Below are 21933 nucleotides of genomic sequence, written 5' to 3' on the forward strand. Positions count from 1 at the left end.
TTTGCCAATTAGTATGATTCCAATTATAGGGTTTTAACTTAATGTACATTTTCCATTTGTTTCTTATTTTTTTATTTATATTTTCTTATTGTACATGGAGGTACATATATTATTTGTTAATTTATTTTGTTTGTTTGTTTTTGCTAAGTCATAGCATGGTCCCTTCTCTCCTCTGTAGAACCAAATGAAAATGAAAGAGATACACTAACATAGAAGGCAGTATGACTTTTTAATACAGAGTCACAAGAGGGCCACCAAGTGAATCCTGGCACTACTTGGAGTCCTTGTTCTTTTAAATAAAAGTTAGATAATACATGAATACTTTAATGGAAATATAGTTAAGACCTAAAAGATATCTCTTAAAAGAGAATAGTTTTGGAACATGCAGATGATAGGCTTCTAAACTGAATTATTAAGATGTGTAGAGAAATAAGAGTAACTCATGTATTGGGTGACCAGTCAGACTTGGTATGATAGGTTGTGATCACAGTGTCCCTGGTACCAAATGTTAAGATATGGAGATTTTTGTGGTATGTCACTAATTGTGTCAACTCTTTCAGGGTATCCATTACTGTCAGCTGAGAGAGAAGATATAGAAGATGATCAGCAACAGGAAGCTGCCCTGCTGACCAAGTGGCAAAGGATTATGGGCATTAATTACGAAATAGTGGTAGGTTAGCTTCCCCTCCCTAACTTCCTAACTTGTGAACTGTATTTGAGCCGGAAGTTCCTGACAATAATAAAGATGACCATCATAAAGAGTCTTAGAGAAGTAGCAAACGCCCAGGGCTTTTTTCAAGTCTTAGAGAAGTAGCAAACGCCAAGGGCTTTTTTCAAAGACCTAAATGTGCTGATTCAGATATTTAAAAAATTCAAGTTGGAGAGCCACCAAGGAGCTGAAGTAAATGAGATGGGAGTTTTAGAACTTACAATTCATCAGTATTTCTTACAGTAGTATATATTATATAGATATGAGGAAGGGTTTTTCTGATTCTTATTCCTAGGGTTCGTGGAAAGAATCAGAATAGAATGACAGAATTTAGTTGAAAATAAAACAAAAATCATCATGCCCTAGGTACAGAATTGTAAAAAGGACTTTTTCCTACTTCTTCCTTATCACTCATGCTTTTACTCTCCTTGACGGTTTTTATTCTGCATGCTTTTCTTCGTTTCACTTATGCCATAGTGAACATTTTGTTTATTAAAGGTTTGCATACCTAGGGTAGCAGCTGTGATCTGCTATTTTAAAAAGAGGTTTAACAAAGTAGACACAAATTATGAATCTTTAGGTATATAGCAGCAAATTTCAGGAATTTCCAAAGGAACAATAAAATACAAAGTTAGGTAAAAGTTTTCATATTGCTTATAATATTCAAGTAACTCTAGATTAGAAGAGATAAAACACAACAGATAATGACATATAATATAAATAATAACTAACATTTATTGAGTACTTTGTGCCAAGCAGTATTCTTTGTTTTTAATACTCATTACAAAGTTTTTTTTTAAAACACTCAAGATGGTTAACAGTCAAATGAGATTTGAGTAAGTACAGCTGCTGTTAACCATTTTAAGTTGAGTCAAGGAAAAAATACAACAAGGTCCAGCTTAACCGTAGTTAATTTAGCAGGAAAGGAAAGTTGGGAGATTCCTTCTGTGGGGTGGGGTTAACGTGACTGGCATGGATAACTGAGGCTGCACTCCTTCAGGTGGTAATTGAATAGTGAAGAGCACCCTTTCACCAGCCATTTTCTCACAGAGGTCAGACCCAAGACCATGGACTTTTAACTGTTCTTTGTGCACATGCTCTTTTGGTGGCACTTTCAGTAATACGTCAAGCGTGGGATTTTACTATAAGTAAGAAAGAACTAAGCTATTTATAGGTCTTCATCAAAGTCCAGGTAAATACGACATAGATCTGGACTTCAAATTATTTTCTATGTAGTTATACAAGCACAAATGAAGTTACAGGAGGAGTGGTGTAGTAGAGAGAAGGATTGATGGACAGTTAAATGGGGACCTGGAGGGCTGCTTGGAGGAAGTGATACCTAAATTGGATTTTAAGAAGTAGAAGGATTTCATCCAGCATTAGATTGCAAAGTCAGATAATGCAACATCTAGTATTAACCCTGTGCTTGTTATCATTAAGACTTGAAAAAGATCTTTTATAATTAAACATTTTTCTCAGTCCCTTTATCCCTGTTTCCTTAACTATAAAATAAAGGGGATAAAGCGGATCATCTTTAGTATACTCTCTGATTTTAATATTATAATGATTGGACTCTGTGAAAATGGTGATTTCCTAACGTTTTTCATTATTTAGTGTAACAGTAGGAAATAGAAAGTTTATTCTCCTGTTTTAAGCTTTGATTCACTTTTAAAGACAAGTGTTGTCCCCTTGATACAGTGTATGGTCCAGAGCCTGGGCTCTAGGTTCAGACTGCTGAGGTTCAAAGCACTTTTGTAGCTGTGTGACTCTGTTGAAGGTAACCTCTCAGAACCTTGTTTTCCAATTTGGGAAGCAAGGATAGACATTGCACCTATTTATGAGAAGTAAGTGAGATAATCTGTGTAATGGGGTTAGCACAGTCCTGGCACACGGGAACTGCTAAGGATGCGCCTTTTCTATACCATTGTTTGAGCTCAGGCTTTTGATTTTATCTGTGGTCACTCTGACTACCCTCTTATCTGTTATCAGCACCTGTAGGCACTGCAAAGTGTCTTGGGTGCTTGCATCTGGCTACTTTGTTTTGGTTTGTGTTGGTTCAAGAAACTGATAGATACCAACACTCTTTCCAAGGCAAAGCTCTAAAGGTTTGCTGCTTTACAATAAGGTTGTTGAAGTTTTTGTGAGAAACTTGACCTTTTAGGAAGTGAACATAAAATACATACAGGAGAAGAAAATAAATGAAAGAATATTAAATTGTGATGATTTTTCTTGTTTCAGGTGGCCCATGTGAGCAAGTTCAGTGAGAACAGCGGGTTGGGGATAAGTCTGGAAGCAACAGTGGGCCATCATTTTATCCGATCTGTTCTACCAGAAGGTCCTGTTGGACACAGTGGGAAGCTTTTCAGTGGAGATGAGCTATTGGAAGTAAGCAGCTATTTTCATTTTCCCCTTTGTAAATAAAATTTTAAAAAGGCTGTGGGAGGCTTAATGTGGTGAATAAGTAAGTTCTTATTTAAAATTTCTCTTCCAAAGTGTACTTGAGAAAGATAGGCAAGTAAAACTCCACCCAAAGCAGAAATTTCAATCTGTATGTACATTGATCTTGCCTAATTCCTTGCATGGCTTTTGTTTGTTTGTTTTAGGGCCGGAGAACTATAAAAACTTGCTTTAAAAATTTTGAAACATTCACTTTTTAGAATAGGTAATATATTCACATGTTTGAAAATCACAAATACAAAGATTTACGCCAGTGAATTCTCTTTCTGTCCCAGTCCACTCAGTTCTCATCACCCTTCGTTAGGTGTAACTGCTTATCATTGGTTCTATGCAATCTTCCAGCTATTTTCCATGAATAAGTAAGAAAATTTGAATATATTCGCTTCTCCCCCTTTTAAAAACATACTAGCATATAAGACATGCCATTTTCTAATCTTCATTTTTTTCATTTAATAATGATATAACATATCATTTAAAGAGAAACTTCTCCTTTTCCCTTTATCCTTTGGGAATGATTTTATTAACTCTCCCTTTCCAAACGATTACACTGGCATATGAAACATGGGTGAAAGCTAGTGATTTTCCTGTGAGTGCTTTAGAAGTCCAATTCCAACAAGACTGTAGTGTTGCGTGTAGATTGTTTTAGGAAACACCACTCCAGATCCAGCTATAGTTCTCAGCACAGCAGAGCCATGGTCATCTCCCGAGTACAGTTTATATTTATGTAATAAAAAAAATGGTTTTGAAAGGAGTAGTCATGTTAGGAAATGTTCTTTCTTGGCCAACTTTTCTTTTTGCATAGGTGAACGGCATAACTCTACTTGGGGAGAATCACCAGGATGTGGTGACTATTTTAAAAGAACTGCCTATAGAGGTGACAATGGTGTGCTGTCGTCGAACGGTGCCACCCACCAGCCCGTCAGAGTTGGAGAGCCTGGACTTATGTGACATTGAACTAACAGAAAAGGTACCAGGTTTGCAGATATAGGAGACTAATCTGAATCTATAATGGAAAGGTTAAATGGCATTTAAAAATTTTTAAGCCTTTTTTCTCTTATTTGGTATTTGATTTCCTCACAAATCCTGTGGCTTATGGGATAGACCTTGGAGTCAGACAGACGTGGGTTTGAATCAGGCTTGGCACTTACTAGCTCTGCGACCTTGGGCAAGTCACTTCATCTTCCTGAATCTCACTTTTCTCCTGTGTAAAATATGAGTCTTGATGCCTATCCTAGAGGGTTGCTCTGTGGGTTAAATATGATATATAATGATATTAGGTATTACTGCACATGTGTGCTTGTATAATTTATTCACACTATTCCTATGAATTAGACACTCGTCCCTCTTAACAGAAAATTGAAATATGAAAGTAGTGAGTATGTAGTACATATGTAGTAGAAGATACTTTTATGTAACCTCCCCAGCCCAGAGCTTGCCACAGGCATGATAAGAATAGGGGAGAATAAGAAACATAATTCCAAATTGTGTAGAAGTCAGTCTAGCACCGTATGTATCCAAATACATTTTATGTGGTGTAATGGTATTTATTATTATAATAAAGCAGGTGGACGGATTTGCATCCATGGTCCTACTGTGCAATAATTGATAAAAAGCAAAGATAGTCTTTAAACTAACGTTTCATCATCAAAAACACATTTTTCCTATCTGATGTGGAACCAGATTCACTTTAGTATATTTTTCCTAAAAGAAGCTAATGTTTTGAACCCCTGTTTCTGTGCCAAGTGCTTTTTAAATGTTACCTCACTTAATCCTCAAAAATTCTATGAGATGGGTAACTGTGAAGCCCAGGTTAAGAATACTGCTCAAAGCAACACAGATGAAAAATCATAGAGACAGTCTTCAAGCCCAGGCCAGTCTGACTTCAGATCTCGTCCTGCCGTTGTGCACGTTAATTTATTAATGAAATAATCACGTGTACAGCTCACAGGATTTTAGAACCCTTGTTTGCCTAGAGTACAGAACTTTTACATATAGCCACTTCCTCTTGAATTGTTCTTATTTATCATAAGAATTATTTTTCTTTAATATCAAAATAGCATCACTTTTTTTTTTCTAACGATAGATGTGATAACAGACACTGATGAAAAAAGTCAAAATCACCCACCATCGTGCTGCCGAGATGTAATCACTATATATTTTTATAGGAGCTCTTTGAACCATACATTTTAAATGCCTATTACAAGTTAGATATTTCTGACTTGCTACTTTAATTCATAATGGTTTCATGAGAAGCTGTTGCTACTCATATGTGACTGTTTTATTCTGGACAGACGCTGGGAATCTTTGTTTTCCTTGTAGTGTTTGTATGTGCATCTGTGGATCTAGTGCATCTGAAATAAGAGCTGTCTGGTCTGTTTATCCAGCCTCATATAGATCTAGGTGAGTTTATCGGGTCCTCGGAGACAGAGGATCCTGTGCTGGTGATGACTGATGTGGGTCAGAATGCAGAGGAGGTTCAAGGACCTTTGGCCATGTGGGAAGCCGACGTTCAGAACATCGAGCTGGAGAAAGGGAGCAGAGGACTTGGTTTTAGCATTTTAGATTATCAGGTAAATGTATGCTACTTGTAACAATTTTTTTAAAGAAAGATGACAGGTACTAAACATATATTGTTAATAGCAGAGAAAAAGCAGATAATACTGCTTAGATTTATCAAAGATGTATTCTTGTTTCTAGTAAGTCTTTCTGAATAATAATTTATATGACTAATTGATTATCGTAAAGCATTTCTTTTGACATTGAATTCTTTGAGCTCTTTTATATTTCAGCTCTTGGAAGTTTGAAGAATATGCAGAATACTTTTTAGGAATGTTACAGAAATATAGTCTTTCTGTTCCTTTGGGGAATATGCCTAAATTATTTTTATTTCCTTGCTCTTAACTGATGGTTCATATTTGAGTGGTAAGACAGAAAGTATTAAATACTTACTTCTTTTTTTGGAAGTGAATGATAGACGTATAATTGGATATATTGTAAATTCTAATATTCTTATTATTTGACCAAACTTAGGAATAATCGTAAATTGGTTAGGTGTAGCCTGCATCCTTATGTTGTGTTCTGTGTTGAGTAACTGAGGGCATGCTAACGCCAGTCTGATGAAGTGCAGCTGTGTTCCTCATTAATTAATACTGAGCTGGAAAGCCATCTCAGATGACTCCAGGGAGTTGTGTTCTTTCTAGTGCCTGGTTCTGGAGTCTTGTTCTAATATTGCTGTGTATCTGAAGACACTGCATCACCAAATATGATATGGCCTCCTTCTGTATTTCTTCATTTCAAAAACAGGCCCTTCCCTCAGTATACTCACATCTACCAATGGTCCACAATACTATCATCTTATCAATGAACGCTGCTGTTAATAATTCATGGATCTCAGATGATAGTTATAAAATTGAACAGTTTATCAAAAGTTAACGTTGTAATTTTACAGTTACCTGTATAATTTAAGAGGTCTACTTGGGAACCATGGAAAGTGAGGGTGCCACTATTTAGCATAGACTTTTCCTAAACTCTTTAAAATGGATATATCCTTTACCCAGATAATTCATTGGGAGTGTTGTATGAAATTTTTAAAAGACACTTGGAACAATTACCCATCTGTTACAATTCAGAGTGTACAACCTGTAACAACGTTTTTAAGTGTAGAAAGGAGCCGCCTTCTCTTTCCTTTTTCGTTCTGTCAGGATCCAATTGATCCAGCAAGCACTGTGATCGTAATTCGTTCTCTGGTGCCTGGTGGTGTTGCTGAAAAGGATGGACGACTTCTCCCTGGAGATCGACTCATGTTTGTCAATGATGTTAACTTGGAAAACAGCAGTCTCGAAGAAGCTGTCCAGGCACTGAAGGGTGCACCATCAGGAACTGTGAGAATAGGAGTTGCCAAGCCTTTACCCGTAAGAATTCAGATTTTGCTGATTTCTTTTTATTTGCAAACAGTATTGGCGTTCAGGCTTTTATCTTCAGGTGTTCTCATGATTGAATCATGACTTTTGGTACTTTTCATCAACATGGTTATTGGCTCCATGAGTGTAAAGATTTAATTTTGAGTAATATTTTTTAAAAGAGTAAAGGGCAGAAAACAGCCAGGAAGTTCAGAAATAAATTTAAAACTTAGCATTCTGTGGTTTACTTTTGACCTTTTTTATTCCAAAATAAGGTCATGATCAATATAGAATCAAGTATTTTCGAAGAAATAGGCTTTAAAATATCTATACCAGTATGGTGGCATATTAGAGAAATTAATAGCATTAACAACTAACAGTGGAATCTTTAATTATCGTGGAAGAAAGTAGAATCTCTGTCAGAGTGGGTTAAGTTCCTGTATTCTACTGACTTCAATATATTTGTTGTCTAATTACTACAGAGCAAGAAATTGAAATTTCCAATGTGGGTTCATCAGCTTATAGCTCTCCTCCTGGGAGGGAATAACCTTCATGTTATTAATTACTGCAATATAAAAACAACTAATAAATTCATGCTACATAATGTCAGTATGCTTATTAGGTATAATGATTGCAGCATAGCACTTATCACTGAATTGCAATGAAATATTAGAGACGATCTCAGTATTTGGTTTTTTTCAGTGTATAAATATATTTTAAGTGAAAAGGCAAATATACCTTCTCTTAAGAAAACACAAACACATAGATGCATTTGCATAAACATCAAATGAAAGTTTGTTGACTTTGTCAGAGAGTTTGTTCAAACTGTAAGCTTGTTAATATATTTCAAATGTTTATTAAATTTTTCATTCTCTGCTTTTTATTCCACAATAAATTTCTGTAACTTATGAAAATATATTTATGAAAGCACAAAGAAAGGGAGGGAAAGAGGAGGGGAAGAAGGAAGAGTATGTTAAGCAAACCTCAATCAAACCAGGATTATAGAAATCAGAACAAGAGATCAGTGCAGTGGGGAGTGTAAGAATGAAGATAGGCCATTATGGGACTCCACACGTTCATTAAGATTGACCGTACATCTGGTTCCGGTCTTTCTGTTACACAAGGAAAATGGCAAACGTGACTAAATACATGTTTTTTACTGCCCTTGTCGGGAAACCATGCCACTTACTCAGAAGCAATGTTTTTTTTCCTAGGTAGATCCAAAATAAGTTTCTTTCATAAGAGTATTTTATATTTCAAATTTAATATGCATTGCAGTATATGATGACTATCTCTTTTACATAAAGTGAGTTTTACTGACCATTAAACTCATATGTGTGGGAAAAGAAGATAAACATTTTTTCTCTAAAATATTTCTGCATGTATTGGTGATATAGGGTGATATAGGCAAGACAATCTAAATCTTTTAGCCTGTTTTATCTGAGATTGTAATAAGAATGCTAGGTTTTCGGTCACTGTGATCATGGTTATAATTTGATATCTCAGGAGTGCAATTTAAGCATATTGTGTACATATAGAGTTGTTGTTGGTGGTGGTGGTGGTTTTTTAAGCCATGCTAAATTAAGAAACTTCATTGTAGGGTTCACTAACTTTCCTTGTCAAGGAAATTACATTCTTTAGAATAATATTCTAGTAAGGGATGACAGAGAGAAATTGGTCCTTCTTTTTAGTGTTTTGTTTTTCTTCAACTTCTTTTATGTCTTAACACCTAAAAGTTGCCTTCTTTCTATATTAAGAGGTCATTGTTTAACCAAATATTTGGCAGGTAAAAATGACCAGAAGATTATTATAATATAAAAAATTATTGATTTTGAATATCTTTTATAAGAAGGATGAAGAAATTGGTAGAAAGGGATTCTCATCTAACAGATGATGTTGGTACTGGAATAAACATCCTCATTGTATCTTAAAATATAAAACTGTTAAGCATGAATATTTATCATATTCTGTGCTCATCATTTATGTTAAAGTTGTATATTTATTATGACTTTATTACTTGAAAACATTATTTGAAAACTTTCCTGTTTTTTCCTCTCCTCCCCTTACTTTTTCTCCCCTCTCCCTCTGTCTTCCCTTTCCCTCCCTCTTTCCTGTTCTCTCTCTTTTCCATGAACTCATCCTCAAACACTGGGCTTCATTCTCCCTGCAGCTTTCACCAGAAGAGGGTTATGTTTCTGCTAAGGAGGATTCCTTTCTCTACCCACCACATTCCTGCGAGGAGGAAGGGCTGGCTGACAAAGCCCTGTTCAGGGCTGACTTGGCTCTGGTTAGTGGCCACAGCTTATCAAGCTTTCCTTCAAAATCTTATGTGTCTTATTTTTGCTTTTCAAAATATTCTAAAGTCTTGCTCTATTGTTCATTATGTTTTGGAAAACTAGGCATTTTGCTCTAATTTCATACTTGGGCATCTCTCGGCATTCTTTAACTGTTTTCAGTATTCAGTCATATATCAGTTGTTTTGGCTTCTTTTTAATGAGGTAACAGGTATATTATTTCATTAGATGTTAATAATGTGAAAATCACATAAATTGGTTCAGTTATTGATTAAGAGCACAGAAGCTTCCAAAAGAGGCAGAACTCATGTTTCCTATGAATACATGTATGTTAACATTACTGATTTACCAGAAACTTTTAAATTAAAATTTTATTTTTACTTGATCTATATAAAATCATTTATTGTAATAAACATATTTAGGGACCACTGGAGGCCACTTTGTTGGGTAAATACATGATTCTTGATCCTGAGAACCTTGTTGTCTGGTAGAGGAGCTAATACTGTGTTAACAGTTAATAGTTAAAATATAAAACTAAATACCAGATATAAATATACACATGACATTTATACAATATAAGTGTAACAAATTATACATCCTATTCCTAGTACTTCCACCATTGAAGCCAGGTTCCTGACCTGAATTTTTCTGGGGGGAAAACATTGCTCAGTGTAACTAGAAAGGAATATTTTTAATACATGTTTTAGTGGTGTTGGACTAGTGAGAGGCTTAGAACCTGTGAAATTCTCCATTAGGTATTTATAACCAATTGTGCACATCATGCTTTAAACTGGAGTATGAATTATTTCTTTGATTCCAATAATCCTAGTGTTGAGGGAGATAGTTCTTCAGTATTAAAATACTAATAATACTTCTATTAGTATTTTTCAATTGTCAGCTCCTGAATTAGCCATTTGGAAACTTTTGGTGTATATTGTAATTAGTGCAATAATTTCACATTATAATACTTAACATACCAGGTAACATTTGTCTCTATTTCCCATGGGCATTATTACCACTTCAAAACTGGATAGCTTAGAATGCTATGAACTACATAAAGTACTGTGGTATAAATGTATTAAATAGTACCCAGCTATAGTAAATTATTTTTGAAATGTTACAGGACACAAATATATTACTGTCTCTAGAAGTGCCCCAAGAAACAATTTTCTCTGTAGATTTTACATGGCATATTTGAATGTTCTTAAATAAATGCCAGTCAAAAAGAAAAATTAGACCCACTTTTAAGTGAGTTTAACATCTTATAATGGTAATAGCTATGTAATCTTGTATTGGTCACTCAATCTCTCTGGACCCTAGTGTTTCAATCTCTAAAATAATTAGATGAATTGATTATTTGGATCTCTCAAGATTCTAGGGCATCAACGATAAGCATACAAATTGTTCTTAGGTACTCTTAAATATTTATTATAATCCATGACACTCTGCTTAGTTAATACTATCTAGATAGCAAAAGTTAAAGATTTACTATTTAGATTGTTATACATAATGTACATCTGTAGAGGGTAAACCTCCACATAGTGAGTCAGTAGTAACTTTGAACATGTATTTAAAATATATTATTAGAGAGAGGGTCACTTTAAAATGCCCAACCTGTATTCTTAATCAGGTTTTTGCAAGAACGTGACCTGGTATAATGTTATGATACTTTTCTTGGCTAAACATATAAGTTGAAATCACAAAGAAATAGAAGCTATGGGTTTTGGCCATCAAGACAAAATACTAGTAATATTAGAGAAAGGTAGTATTTATTTACATCATTTCTGTCTGTTATAAGGTGTAACTGTGAGTGAATTGTAAGAAGAGCTACAAGCTCATCATGACTTAATTGTTTCACTTGGTTCTGGGACAGAAAATAGTAATAAGATTTTTTTATAAAATGTTGTGAAATTCTCTAGCTCACTCTTTCTGAGTTTTCCATCAGTAGACGTTTATAACTTACAGCTTCACTATACCCAGATCATAATAAGGTCCCTTGTTTGTTAATATAATTTCAACATGAAATCACAGATATTATTTTTGATTTCCAGTGATCACCATAAAATTCTGGACCTGCAACTTGAATGGTTTTAAAATCTAGTTAAAGGATAATTTAAACAAAATATATTGTTTTGTGAGCTTTACAAATAGATAATTGCTTAGCTGCCTTGTTGAATAATAATTAATTTTAGTTGAATAGGAAAAGTGATGATCTCATTCATTTTATTATAAAATTCTAGGAGTTTGGGCAGCTACTTTTTAAAAAAAATGTGAACTGGAAAAAAGTATTTTTTTAATTTATGGAAATATTTACACTTAGAATTGCTCCAAGCCCTTTGTAAATTGTTACCTTTTGCCCTTTTATTGATGGAATAAAGTAACCTTCTATGCTAGCACCAATTTGTCCTTGTTCTGTTGCATTAGTCAGTTTCTGATATGTTGAAGCGGCTGAAGAGGTCATGTAGAAAATAGAATAGACAAAAGAATGAAAGCAGTATGCCCTTTAGTCTCAAGTGGAGACTTTGTCATATATGTATCAGAACAGAATTCCCAACTGATATTGTTGTTTTTATTCCTAGGTGGACACAAATGATGCTGACTTAGCAGATGAATCTGCGTTTGAGTCTCAGTACTCTCCTGATAATGACAGTATCTACTCCACTCAAGCCTCTATTTTATCTCTTCACGGCAGTGCTTGTAGTGATAATCTGAATTTTGGTCCCTCCCTTCCATCTTCTCCTCCCAAGGTACAAAGGAAATGCCATTTTTTTTATGGGAGAACTTTGTGCGTAATTTCCCAGAGGTCATTGTTAATGGGGTGTTTTGGGAGGGGCATGTTAGAGACATGTTTTTCCAGTCAGGGATTCATTATCAGATTAAAGTGCAGTTTCCTTTAGGTAGTGTTAATTGGGTATCTTGTAGACTCCAAGGGACTATTTAAATCTAGGTTCTGTGATACAGTGTGATAGACACAAATGTTCAAAACTTTGATTAGGATTTGCATGTTAGAAAAATTTTAATGAAATGTATTTCTCAAATTGTGTTCTTGGCGGTGTCTACCTTGGAAAAATTACAAGAGTTACTTTATTTTCTTAATGGTTTTAAAGCTGACTTTCATGGAAAGTTGGACAGTAAAATATTCCTTTCATTAATTTAATATTTATTAGCTAAGTTAAAGTAATGCTGTCTTACGTTTTTATATAAAATGATGCCAAAGAATACTTTATATAAAAACCCCAGTGAATGGCAAAATTATGTTTAAGTCACTGGATGCGAATGGAGAATTTAGCTACTATTTGACATGTCTGTGGCATCTAAATTTTAGAAATAGATTATTGGTGTAAGTGCCCCACCCAATGCTATTTATTTTCTTGATGACACACTCTATAATGTTTATTAACTAATATTTTAAAACTTATCCAGTCTTTTGGGTGCGGAATGATATCTTACTGTTTGAATTTGGAGCTCCTGATTACTGATGAGGTTGAACAGGTTTTCCTATATTGGCCATCTGGTTTTCACTCCCACCAATGGCCTCTTCATATCTTTTGGCCATTTTTGTATGGAGTTGCTTGGCTTTCTATTGATTAGTTGGAGTTGTTTATATTTTCTCAGAATTGATCTACCGAGCAATTCAGTGTATATTTATATGTGTGAGTGTGTATACTTTAAAAATCTGAAAATGTGTAGAAATGATTCCTTTCAACTTCAGGAAAGAAGTTATTCTTGGAGAAAAAAGAAAGCATGGGAATTAGCTGTATCTGTAACACATTATATCATTTAAGAAGAAAGAGAGATCGAAGAAAATATGCCAAAATATTAATGTCTGTTAAATCTGGGCAAAGGGTTCATATATGGATATATTTTCCTTATTTTTCTGTGTTGAAAATATACTGTAAATAAATATAAAAATTAAGATAAAAGACTGAATAATAATTCTTTCTTAAATATATGAAGTATATGTTTTTCACGTAAATTCAGTGGGAAGGGAATCTGTATTTATGAATAAGTTGAAAAGTGGAATTTCCATAGGCCTTGGGCAGTTTTCCTGATTAACAAGTAACTTTTTGGCCAGAATATTTTAAAAGCATTTTCTTTCATGTTCAGGGTGCACCTGTTATCCTTGTAAATGATGCTGGGTAATCTCCTTGAATTGGTTTGCAAGGTATAATCTTGAATGGGGCAGCTGTTCCTCTCTCACCACACCTGACTGAGACTGTCTATCTGGCTGAGTACTGTCTGGAACATATTCCATCTTTACTGGCCTCAGGGCTGGAAGCTGAGTTCGTCTCCTCATGGAATCTCCTAATCTGCAGCATAGCACACTCATTCTTGCCAGTGGGACGGATCGCATTGTTTAACTTAGTCATTGTTACTTAAAGGGATTACACAATCTGCGTACTGAGAAGCATATATTTTACAGGGCAAATGCTGGCTGTATGCAGTACAACGTATTGGCTTACTGAGGTCTGTTTTCCTTTTGTTTTTTCTTTTCATTAAACAGTTTACTCTTTTGTTGAAGCAAATTTTGGCAAGCTGGCCTATCAACTGAAATTTTTTTTTTTTTAAACATCTTTATTGAAGTATAATTGCTTTACAATGGTGTGTTAGTTTCTGCTTTATAACAAAGTGAATCAGTTATACATATACATATGTTCCCATATCTCTTCCCTCTTGCATCCCCCTCCCTCCCACCCTCCCCATCCCAGCCCTCTAGGTGGTCACAAAGCACCAAGTTGATCTCCCTGTGCTATGTGGCTGCTTCCCACTAGTTATCTATTTTACATTTGGTAGTGTGTATATGTCCATGACACTCTCTCACTTCATCCCAGCTTACCCTTCTCTCTCCCCATATCATCAAGTCCATTCTCTAGTAGGTCTGTGTCTTTATTCCCGTCTTGCCACTAGGTTCTTCATGACTTTTTTTTTTCCCTTAGATTCCATATATATATGTTAGCATACTGTATTTGTTTTTCTCTTTCTGACTTACTTCACTCTGTATGACAGACTCTAACTCCATCCACCTCATTACAAATACCTCCATTTCATTTCTTTTTATGGCTGAGTAATATTCCATTGTATATATGTGCCACATCTTCTTTATCCATTCATCCGATGATGGACACTTAGGTTGCTTCCATGTCCTGGCTATTGTAAATAGAGCTGCAAGGAACATTTTGGTACATGACTCTTTTTGACCTATGGTTTTCTCAGGGTATATGCCCAGTAGTGGGATTGCTGGGTCGTATGGTAGTTCTATTTTTAGTGTCTTAAGGAACCTCCATACTGTTCTCCATAGTGGCTGTATCAATTTACATTCCCACCAACAGTGCAAGAGTGTTCCCTTTCCTCCACACCCTCTCCAGCATTTATTGTTTCTAGATTTTTTGATGATGGCCATTCTGACTGGTGTGAGATGATATCTCATTGTAGTTTTGATTTGCATTTCTCTAATGATTAATGATGTTGAGCATTCTTTCATGTGTCTGTTGGCAATCTGTATATCTTCTTTGGAGAAATGTCTACTTAGGTCTTCTGCCCATTTTTGGATTGGGTTGTTTATTTTTTTGTTATTGAGCTGCATGAGCTGCTTGTAAATCTTGGAGATTAATCCTTTGTCAGTTGCTTCATTTGCAAATATTTTCTCCTATTCTGATGGTTGTCTTTTCGTCTTGTTTATGGTTTCCTTTGCTGTGCAAAAGCTTTTAAGTTTCATTAGGTCCCATTTGTTTATTTGTGTTTTTATTTCCATTTCTCTAGGAGCTGGGTCAAAAGGAATCTTGCTGTGATGTATGTCATAGAGTGTTCTGCCTATGTTTTCCTCTAAGAGTTTGATAGTGTCTGGCCTTACACTTAGGTCTTTAATCCATTTTGAGTTTATTTTTGTGTACGGTGTCAGGGAGTGTTCTAATTTCATACTTTTACATGTACCTGTCCAATTTTCCCAGCACCACTTATTGAAGAGGCTGTCTTTTCTCCACTGTATATGCTTGCCTCCTTTATCAAAGATAAGGTGACCATATGTGTGTGGGTTTATCTCTGGGCTTTCTATCCTGTTCCATTGATCTATATTTCTGTTTTTCTGCCAGTACCAAACTGTCTTGATAACTGTAGCTTTGTAATATAGTCTGAAGTCAGGGAGCCTAATTCCTCCAGCTCCATTTTTCGTTCTCAAGATTGCTTTGGCTATTCGGGGTCTTTTGTGTTTCCATACAAATTGTGAAATTTTTTGTTCTAGTTCTGTGAAAAATGCCAGTGGTAGTTTGATAGGGATTGCATTGAATCTGTAGATTGCTTTGGGTAGTAGAGTCATTTTCAGAATGTTGATTCTTCCAATCCAAGAACACGGTATATCTCTCCAGCTATTTGTATCATCCTTAATTTCTTTCATCAGTGTCTTATAATTTTCTGCATACAGGTCTTTTGTCTCCTTAGGTAGGTTTATTCCTAGATATTTTATTCTTTTTGTTGCAGTGGTAAACGGGAGTGTTTTCTTAATTTCACTTTCAGATTTTTCGTCATTAGTGTATAGAAATGCAAGCGATTTCTGTGCATTAATTTTGTATCCTGCTACTTTACCAAATTCATTGATTAGATCTAGTAGTTTTCTGGTAGCATCTTTAGGATTCTCTATGTATAGTATCATGTCATCTGCAAACAGTGACAGCTTTACTTCTTCTTTTCCGATTTGGATTCCTTTTATTTCTTTTTCTCTGATTGCTGTGGCTAACATTTCCAAAACTATGTTGAATAATAGTGGTGAGAGTGGGCAACCTTGTCTTGTTCCTGATCTTAGTGGAAATGGTTTCAGTTTTTCACCATTGAGGACAATGTTGGCTGTGGGTTTGTCATAGATGGCCTTTATTATGTTGAGGAAAGTTCCCTCTATGCCTACTTTCTGCAGGGCTTTTATCATAAATGGGTGTTGAATTTTGTCAAAAGCTTTCTCTGCATCTATTGAGATGATCATATGGTTTTTCTCCTTCAGTTTGTTAATATGGTGTATCACGTTGATTGATTTGCGTATATTGAAGAATCCTTGCATTCCTGGGATAAACCCCACTTGATCATGGTGTATGAACCTTTTAATGTGCTGTTGGATTCTGTTTGCTAGTTTTTTTTTTTTTTTTTACAATTTTTATTTATTTATTTATTTATTTATTTATGGCTGTGTTGGGTCTTCGTTTCTGTGCGAGGGCTTTCTCTAGTTGCGGCAAGTGGGGGCCACTCTTCATCGCGGTGCGTGGGCCTCTCATTATCGCGGCCTCTCTTGTTGCGGAGCACAGGCTCCAGACGCGCAGGCTCAGTAATTGTGGCTCACGGGCCTAGCTGCTCCGCGGCATGTGGGATCTTCCCAGACCAGGGCTCGAACCCGTGTCCCCTGCATTGGCAGGCAGATTCTCAACCACTGCGCCACCAGGGAAGCCCCTGTTTGCTAGTATTTTGTTGAGGATTTTTGCATCTATGTTCATCAGTGATATTGGCCTGTAGTTTTCTTTCTTTGTGACATCTTTGTCTGGTTTTGGTATCAGGGTGATGGTGGCCTCATAGAATGAGTTTGGGAGTGTTCCTCCCTCTGCAATATTTTGGAAGAGTTTGAGAAGGATAAGTGTTAGCTCTTCTCTAAATGTTTGATAGAATTCGCCTGTGAAGCCATCTGGTCCTGGACTTTTGTTTGTTGGAAGGTTTTTAATCATAGTTTCAATTTCAGTGCTTGTGATTAATCTGTTCATATTTTCCATTTCTTCCTGGTTCAGTCTCGGCAGGTTGTGCATTTCTAAGAATCTGTCCGTTTCTTCCAGGTTGTCCATTTTATTGGCATAGAGTTGCTTGTAGTAATCTCTCATGATCGTTTGTATTTCTGCAGTGTCAGTGGTTACTTCTCCTTTTTCATTTCTAATTCTATTGATTTGAGTCTTCTCCCTTTTTCTCTTAATGAGTCTGGCTAATGGGTTATCAATTTTGTTTATCTTCTTAAAGAACCAGCTTTTAGTTTTATTGATCTTTGCTATTGTTTCCTTCATTTCTTTTTCATTTATTTCTGATCTGATCTTTATGATTTCTTTCCTTCTGCTAGCTTTGGGGTTTTTTTGTTCTTCTTTCTCTAATTGCTTCAGGTACAAGGTTAGGTTGTTTATTCGAGATGTTTCCTGTTTCTTGAGGTAGGCTTCTATTGCTATAAACTTCCCTCTTAGCACTGCTTCTGCTGCGTCCCATAGGTTTTGGGTCGTCGTGTCTCCATTGTCATTTGTTTCTAGGTATTTTTTGATTTCCCCTTTGATTTCTTCAGTGATCACTTCGTTATTAAGTAGTGTATTGTGTAGCCTCCATGTATTTGTATTTTTTACAGATCTTTTCCTGTAATTGATATCTAGTCTCATAGCGTTGTGGTCGGAAAAGATACTTGATACGATTTCAATTTTCTTAAATTTACCAAGGCTTGATTTGTGACCCAAGATATGATCCTGGAGAATGTTCCATGAGCACTTGAGAAAAATGTGTATTCTGTTGTTTTTGGGTGGAATGTCCTATAAATATCAATTAAGTCCATCTTGTTTAATGTATCATTTAAAGCTTGTGTTTCCTTATTTATTTTCATTTTGGATGATCTGTCCATTGGTGAAAGTGGGGTGTTAAAGTCCCCTACTATGATTGTGTTGCTGTCGATTTCCCCTTTTATGGCTGTTAGTATTTGCCTTATGTATTGAGGTGCTCCTATGTTGGGTGCATAAATATTTACAATTGTTATACCTTCCTCTTGGATCGATCCCTTGATCATTATATAGTGTCCTTCTTTGTCCCTTGTAATAGTCTTTATTTTAAAGTCTATTTTGTCTGATACGAGAATTGCTACTCCAGCTTTCTTTTGATTTCCATTTGCATGGAATATCTTTTTCCATCCCCTCACTTTCAGTCTGTATGTGTCTCTAGGTCTGAAGTGGGTCTCTTGTAGACAGCATATATATGGGTCTTGTTTTTGTATCCATTCAGCCAGTCTGTGTCTTTTGGTGGGAGCATTTAATCCATTTACATTTAAGGTAATTATCGATATGTATGTTCCTATTCCCATTTTCTTAAATGTTTTGGGTTTGTTATTGTAGGTGTTTTCCTTCTCTTGTGTTTCTTGCCTAGAGAAGTTCCTTTAGCATTTGTTGTAAAGCTGGTTTGGTGGTGCTGAACTCTCTCAGCTTTTGCTTGTCTGTAAAGGTTTTAATTTCTCCATCAAATCTGAATGAGATCCTTGCTGGGTAGAGTAATCTTGGTTGTAGGTTTTTCTCCTTCATCAGTTTAAGTATATCCTGCCACTCCCTTCTGGCTTGCAGAGTTTCTGCTGAAAGATCAGCTGTTAACCTTATGGGGATTCCCTTGTGTGTTATTTGTTGTTTTTCCCTTGCTGCTTTCAGTATGTTTTCTTTATATTTAATTTTTGACAGTTTGATTAATTTGTGTCTTGGCGTGTTTCTCCTTGGATTTATCCTGTATGGGACTCTCTGTGCTTCCAGGACTTGATTAACTATTTCCTTTCCTATATTAGGGAAGTTTTCAACTACAATCTCTTCAAATATTTTCTCAGTCCCTTTCTTTTTCTCTTCTTCTTCTGGGACCCCTATAATTCGAATGTTGGTGCGTTTAATGTTGTCCCAGAGGTCTCTGAGACTGTCCTCAGTTCTTTTCATTCTTTTTTCTTTATCCTGCTGTGCAGTAGTTATTTCCACCATTTTATCTTCCAGGTCACTTATCCATTCTTCTGCCTCAGTTATTCTGCTATTGATCCCATCTAGAGTATTTTTAATTTCATTTATTGTGTTTTTCATCATTGCTTGGTTCCTCTTTAGTTCTTCTACGTCCTTGTTAAATGTTTCTTGCATTTTGTCTATTCTATTTCCAAGATTTTGGATCATCCTTACTATCATTATTCTGAATTCTTTTTCAGGTAGGCTACCTATTTCCTCTTCATTTGTTAGGTCTGGTGTGTTTTGACCCTGCTCCTTCATCTGCTGTGTGTTTTTCTGTCGTCTCATTTTGCTTATCTTACTGTGTTTGGGGTCTCCTTTTCACTGGCTGCAGGTTCGTAGTTCCCGTTGTTTTTGGTATCTGTCCCCAGTGGCTAAGGTTGGTTCAGTGGGTTGTGTAGGCTTCCTGGTGGAGGGAACTAGTGCCTGTGTTCTGGTGGATGAGGCTGGATCTTGTCTTTCTGGTGGGCACGTCCACGTCTAGTGGTGTATTTTGGGGTGTCTGTGGCCTTATTATGATTTTAGGCAGCCTCTCTGCTAATGGATGGGGCTGTGTTCCTGTCTTGCTAGTTGTTTGACATAGGGTGTCCAGCACTGTAGCTTGCTGGTCATTGAGTGAAGCTGGGTCTTGATGTTGAGATGGAGATCTCTGAGAGATTTTCGCCGTTTGGTATTACGTGGAGCTGGGAGGTCTCTTGTGGACCAGTGTCCTGAAGTTGGCTCTCCCACCTCAGAGGCACAGCCCTGGTGCCTGGCTGGAGCACCAAGAGCCTTTCATCCACGTGGCTCAGAGTAAAAGGGAGAAAAAATAGAAAGAAAGAGAGAAAGAGAGAAAGAGAGAAAGAAAGAAAGAAAGAGAGAAAGAAAGAAAGAAAGAGGATAAAATATAGTGAAGTAAAATAAAGCTATTATAAAGCAAAGATATACAGACAAAATCTCACCCAGAAGCATATACATATACACTCACAAAAAATGGAAAAGGGGAAAAATTAATTTATCCTGCTCCCAAAGTCCACCTCCTGAATTTGGGATGATTCGTTGTCTATTCAGGTGTTCAACAGATGCAGGCACATCAGGTTGTTTGTGGAGTTTTAATCCCCTGCTTCTGAGGCTGCTGGGAGAGATTTCCCTTCCTCTTCTTTGTTCGCACAGCTCCCCGGGGTTCAGCTTTGGATTTGGACCCGCCTCTGCATGTAGGTCGCCTGAGGGCGTCTTTTGGGAGGTCTGACGTTTTCTGCCAGCGTTTAGTGGGTGTTCTGTAGGAGCAGTTCCACGTGTAGATGTATTTCTAATGTATCTGTGGGAAGGAAGGTGATCTCCGCGTCTTACTCTTCCGCCATCTTCTTCTAGTCAGTCAACTGAAATATTTAAACTACAAAACAACAAAGAATATATTAATGAGGGTGTTTTAAAACACATTGTGAAACTCCTGTGTGCTTTCAGTTTTCTTAGAAAGTAGGACTGTTTGTATCATGGTAAATCTCTGCAACATTTTTTTTTGGCTTGTTTGTTTTTGTATTTGTTTTATGGCATTTTTTTTAGTACCTAGATATTTTACTGGAAAATTGAAAAACTTAGATGATTCATTCATCTTCCTATTACTTTGCACTAAATTTATTTTAAAAAGAATGGCAATTTGTTACAGAATATAGAGTAGACCATTTTTCTTAAAGAAAAGTGAGCTTACTTTGGAATTCTTTAATTGATAAAATCATACCATGTATGATACTTAAGAAAAACAAAGAAGCTTCCATACAGATTTGAAAGAAGGATAAAATAGAGTGTGAGGATCTCAGTGATTCCTCAGGCTTTTGACTTTGCTAATTATGTAATAATCTCGTAGCCTTAAATGGTGGCTGGAAATGCACAAATAATTTTACCTCTCTCCTTTACCTTGATGAGAAGCCTTTGGACCTTTGCTAGGTATGCCACTGGAAGCTCCAAGAGCTGATCACCCAGAGCAGGGACTCGTCATGGAGGGAGGTCTTCCCCCTAAGGGTAGAGCCTGGGCCAGGACAGCTGCTTAGACGGCATAGGGCTGTAGGCATACGGTAGACATCCTTTGCACAAAATTCTCCCATTTGGGGGACCATTCTGCTTTTTTTTTTTTTTTAAAGGAGTTGTATTTGCTTAATTTGATTAATTATCATTGAAGGACTTAAGGGAAGCAACCATTACTCAAGAATCTGAAAAATATGGCCACTTCCATGGTATTTGGATTAATAGAATCAGGTCACTGAAATGTGGATTTTAAAGGCAAGAAGCCAGTGGGTTTTCTCATGGTTCTAGGTTTTAACTTTTCGATTAATTTTTTTGTCCCCCTTTCTTTGTCACCCCAAGACATAATAGAATGCAGAAATAATTGTTTTAGAAACTTACTAAGTGCTTGTAGACTTTTCGTTTAAAAGCTCAATATAGTTTTGGGGAAGAAGATGCTTTCATTGATTTTTCCCTATTTTGGCTTAAAAGTACAATCAATAAAGATTCAATAGTTATGTAATGAATCTCCTCTTCTTATCTACACGCCCATGCCCGACACTCCCTAGTACACCCACATTCACACTCTTGCTCCAGGGATGAAATGATTACCAGTTTGGTGCATGTCCTGCATTGCTGAATATTGGACCATCTAGGTAATGCTGTTGCTGTAGTGCAGGTTGAACTTCATGTTTGTCACGATAGAAACCCCTCTTCACGCCTTGCACCCCAAACGAAACTAATGGATTCCATGATTTTTTAAAAAAATCTACATATTTAGAGGAACAAATCTCCACTTAGTGTTGTACTGTAGCATAAAATATTGCTGCCTTCACATTTAAGTTTAAAATGTTGATATCATT

The 21933-nt window shown here is 36.1% G+C and overlaps 1 protein-coding gene across 11 annotated transcripts in view; it reads left to right on the plus strand.

Moving 5' to 3' along the window:
• MPDZ (multiple PDZ domain crumbs cell polarity complex component) overlaps positions 1-21933 on the plus strand; it is a 172476-nt gene that overhangs the window by 81112 nt on the left and 69431 nt on the right. For all 11 annotated transcript variants that reach the window (XM_036854695.1, XM_036854698.1, XM_036854699.1 and 8 more), the window contains exons 13-19: positions 561-670; positions 2948-3094; positions 3969-4133; positions 5551-5736; positions 6868-7077; positions 9236-9352; positions 11939-12106. In XM_036854695.1, coding sequence (XP_036710590.1) covers positions 561-670; positions 2948-3094; positions 3969-4133; positions 5551-5736; positions 6868-7077; positions 9236-9352; positions 11939-12106 — 1103 coding nt within the window. The remainder of the gene's footprint in view (positions 1-560; positions 671-2947; positions 3095-3968; positions 4134-5550; positions 5737-6867; positions 7078-9235; positions 9353-11938; positions 12107-21933) is intronic.

Source organism: Balaenoptera musculus, chromosome 6 (assembly GCF_009873245.2).
Source record: "Balaenoptera musculus isolate JJ_BM4_2016_0621 chromosome 6, mBalMus1.pri.v3, whole genome shotgun sequence".
Lineage (NCBI taxonomy): Eukaryota > Metazoa > Chordata > Mammalia > Artiodactyla > Balaenopteridae > Balaenoptera > Balaenoptera musculus.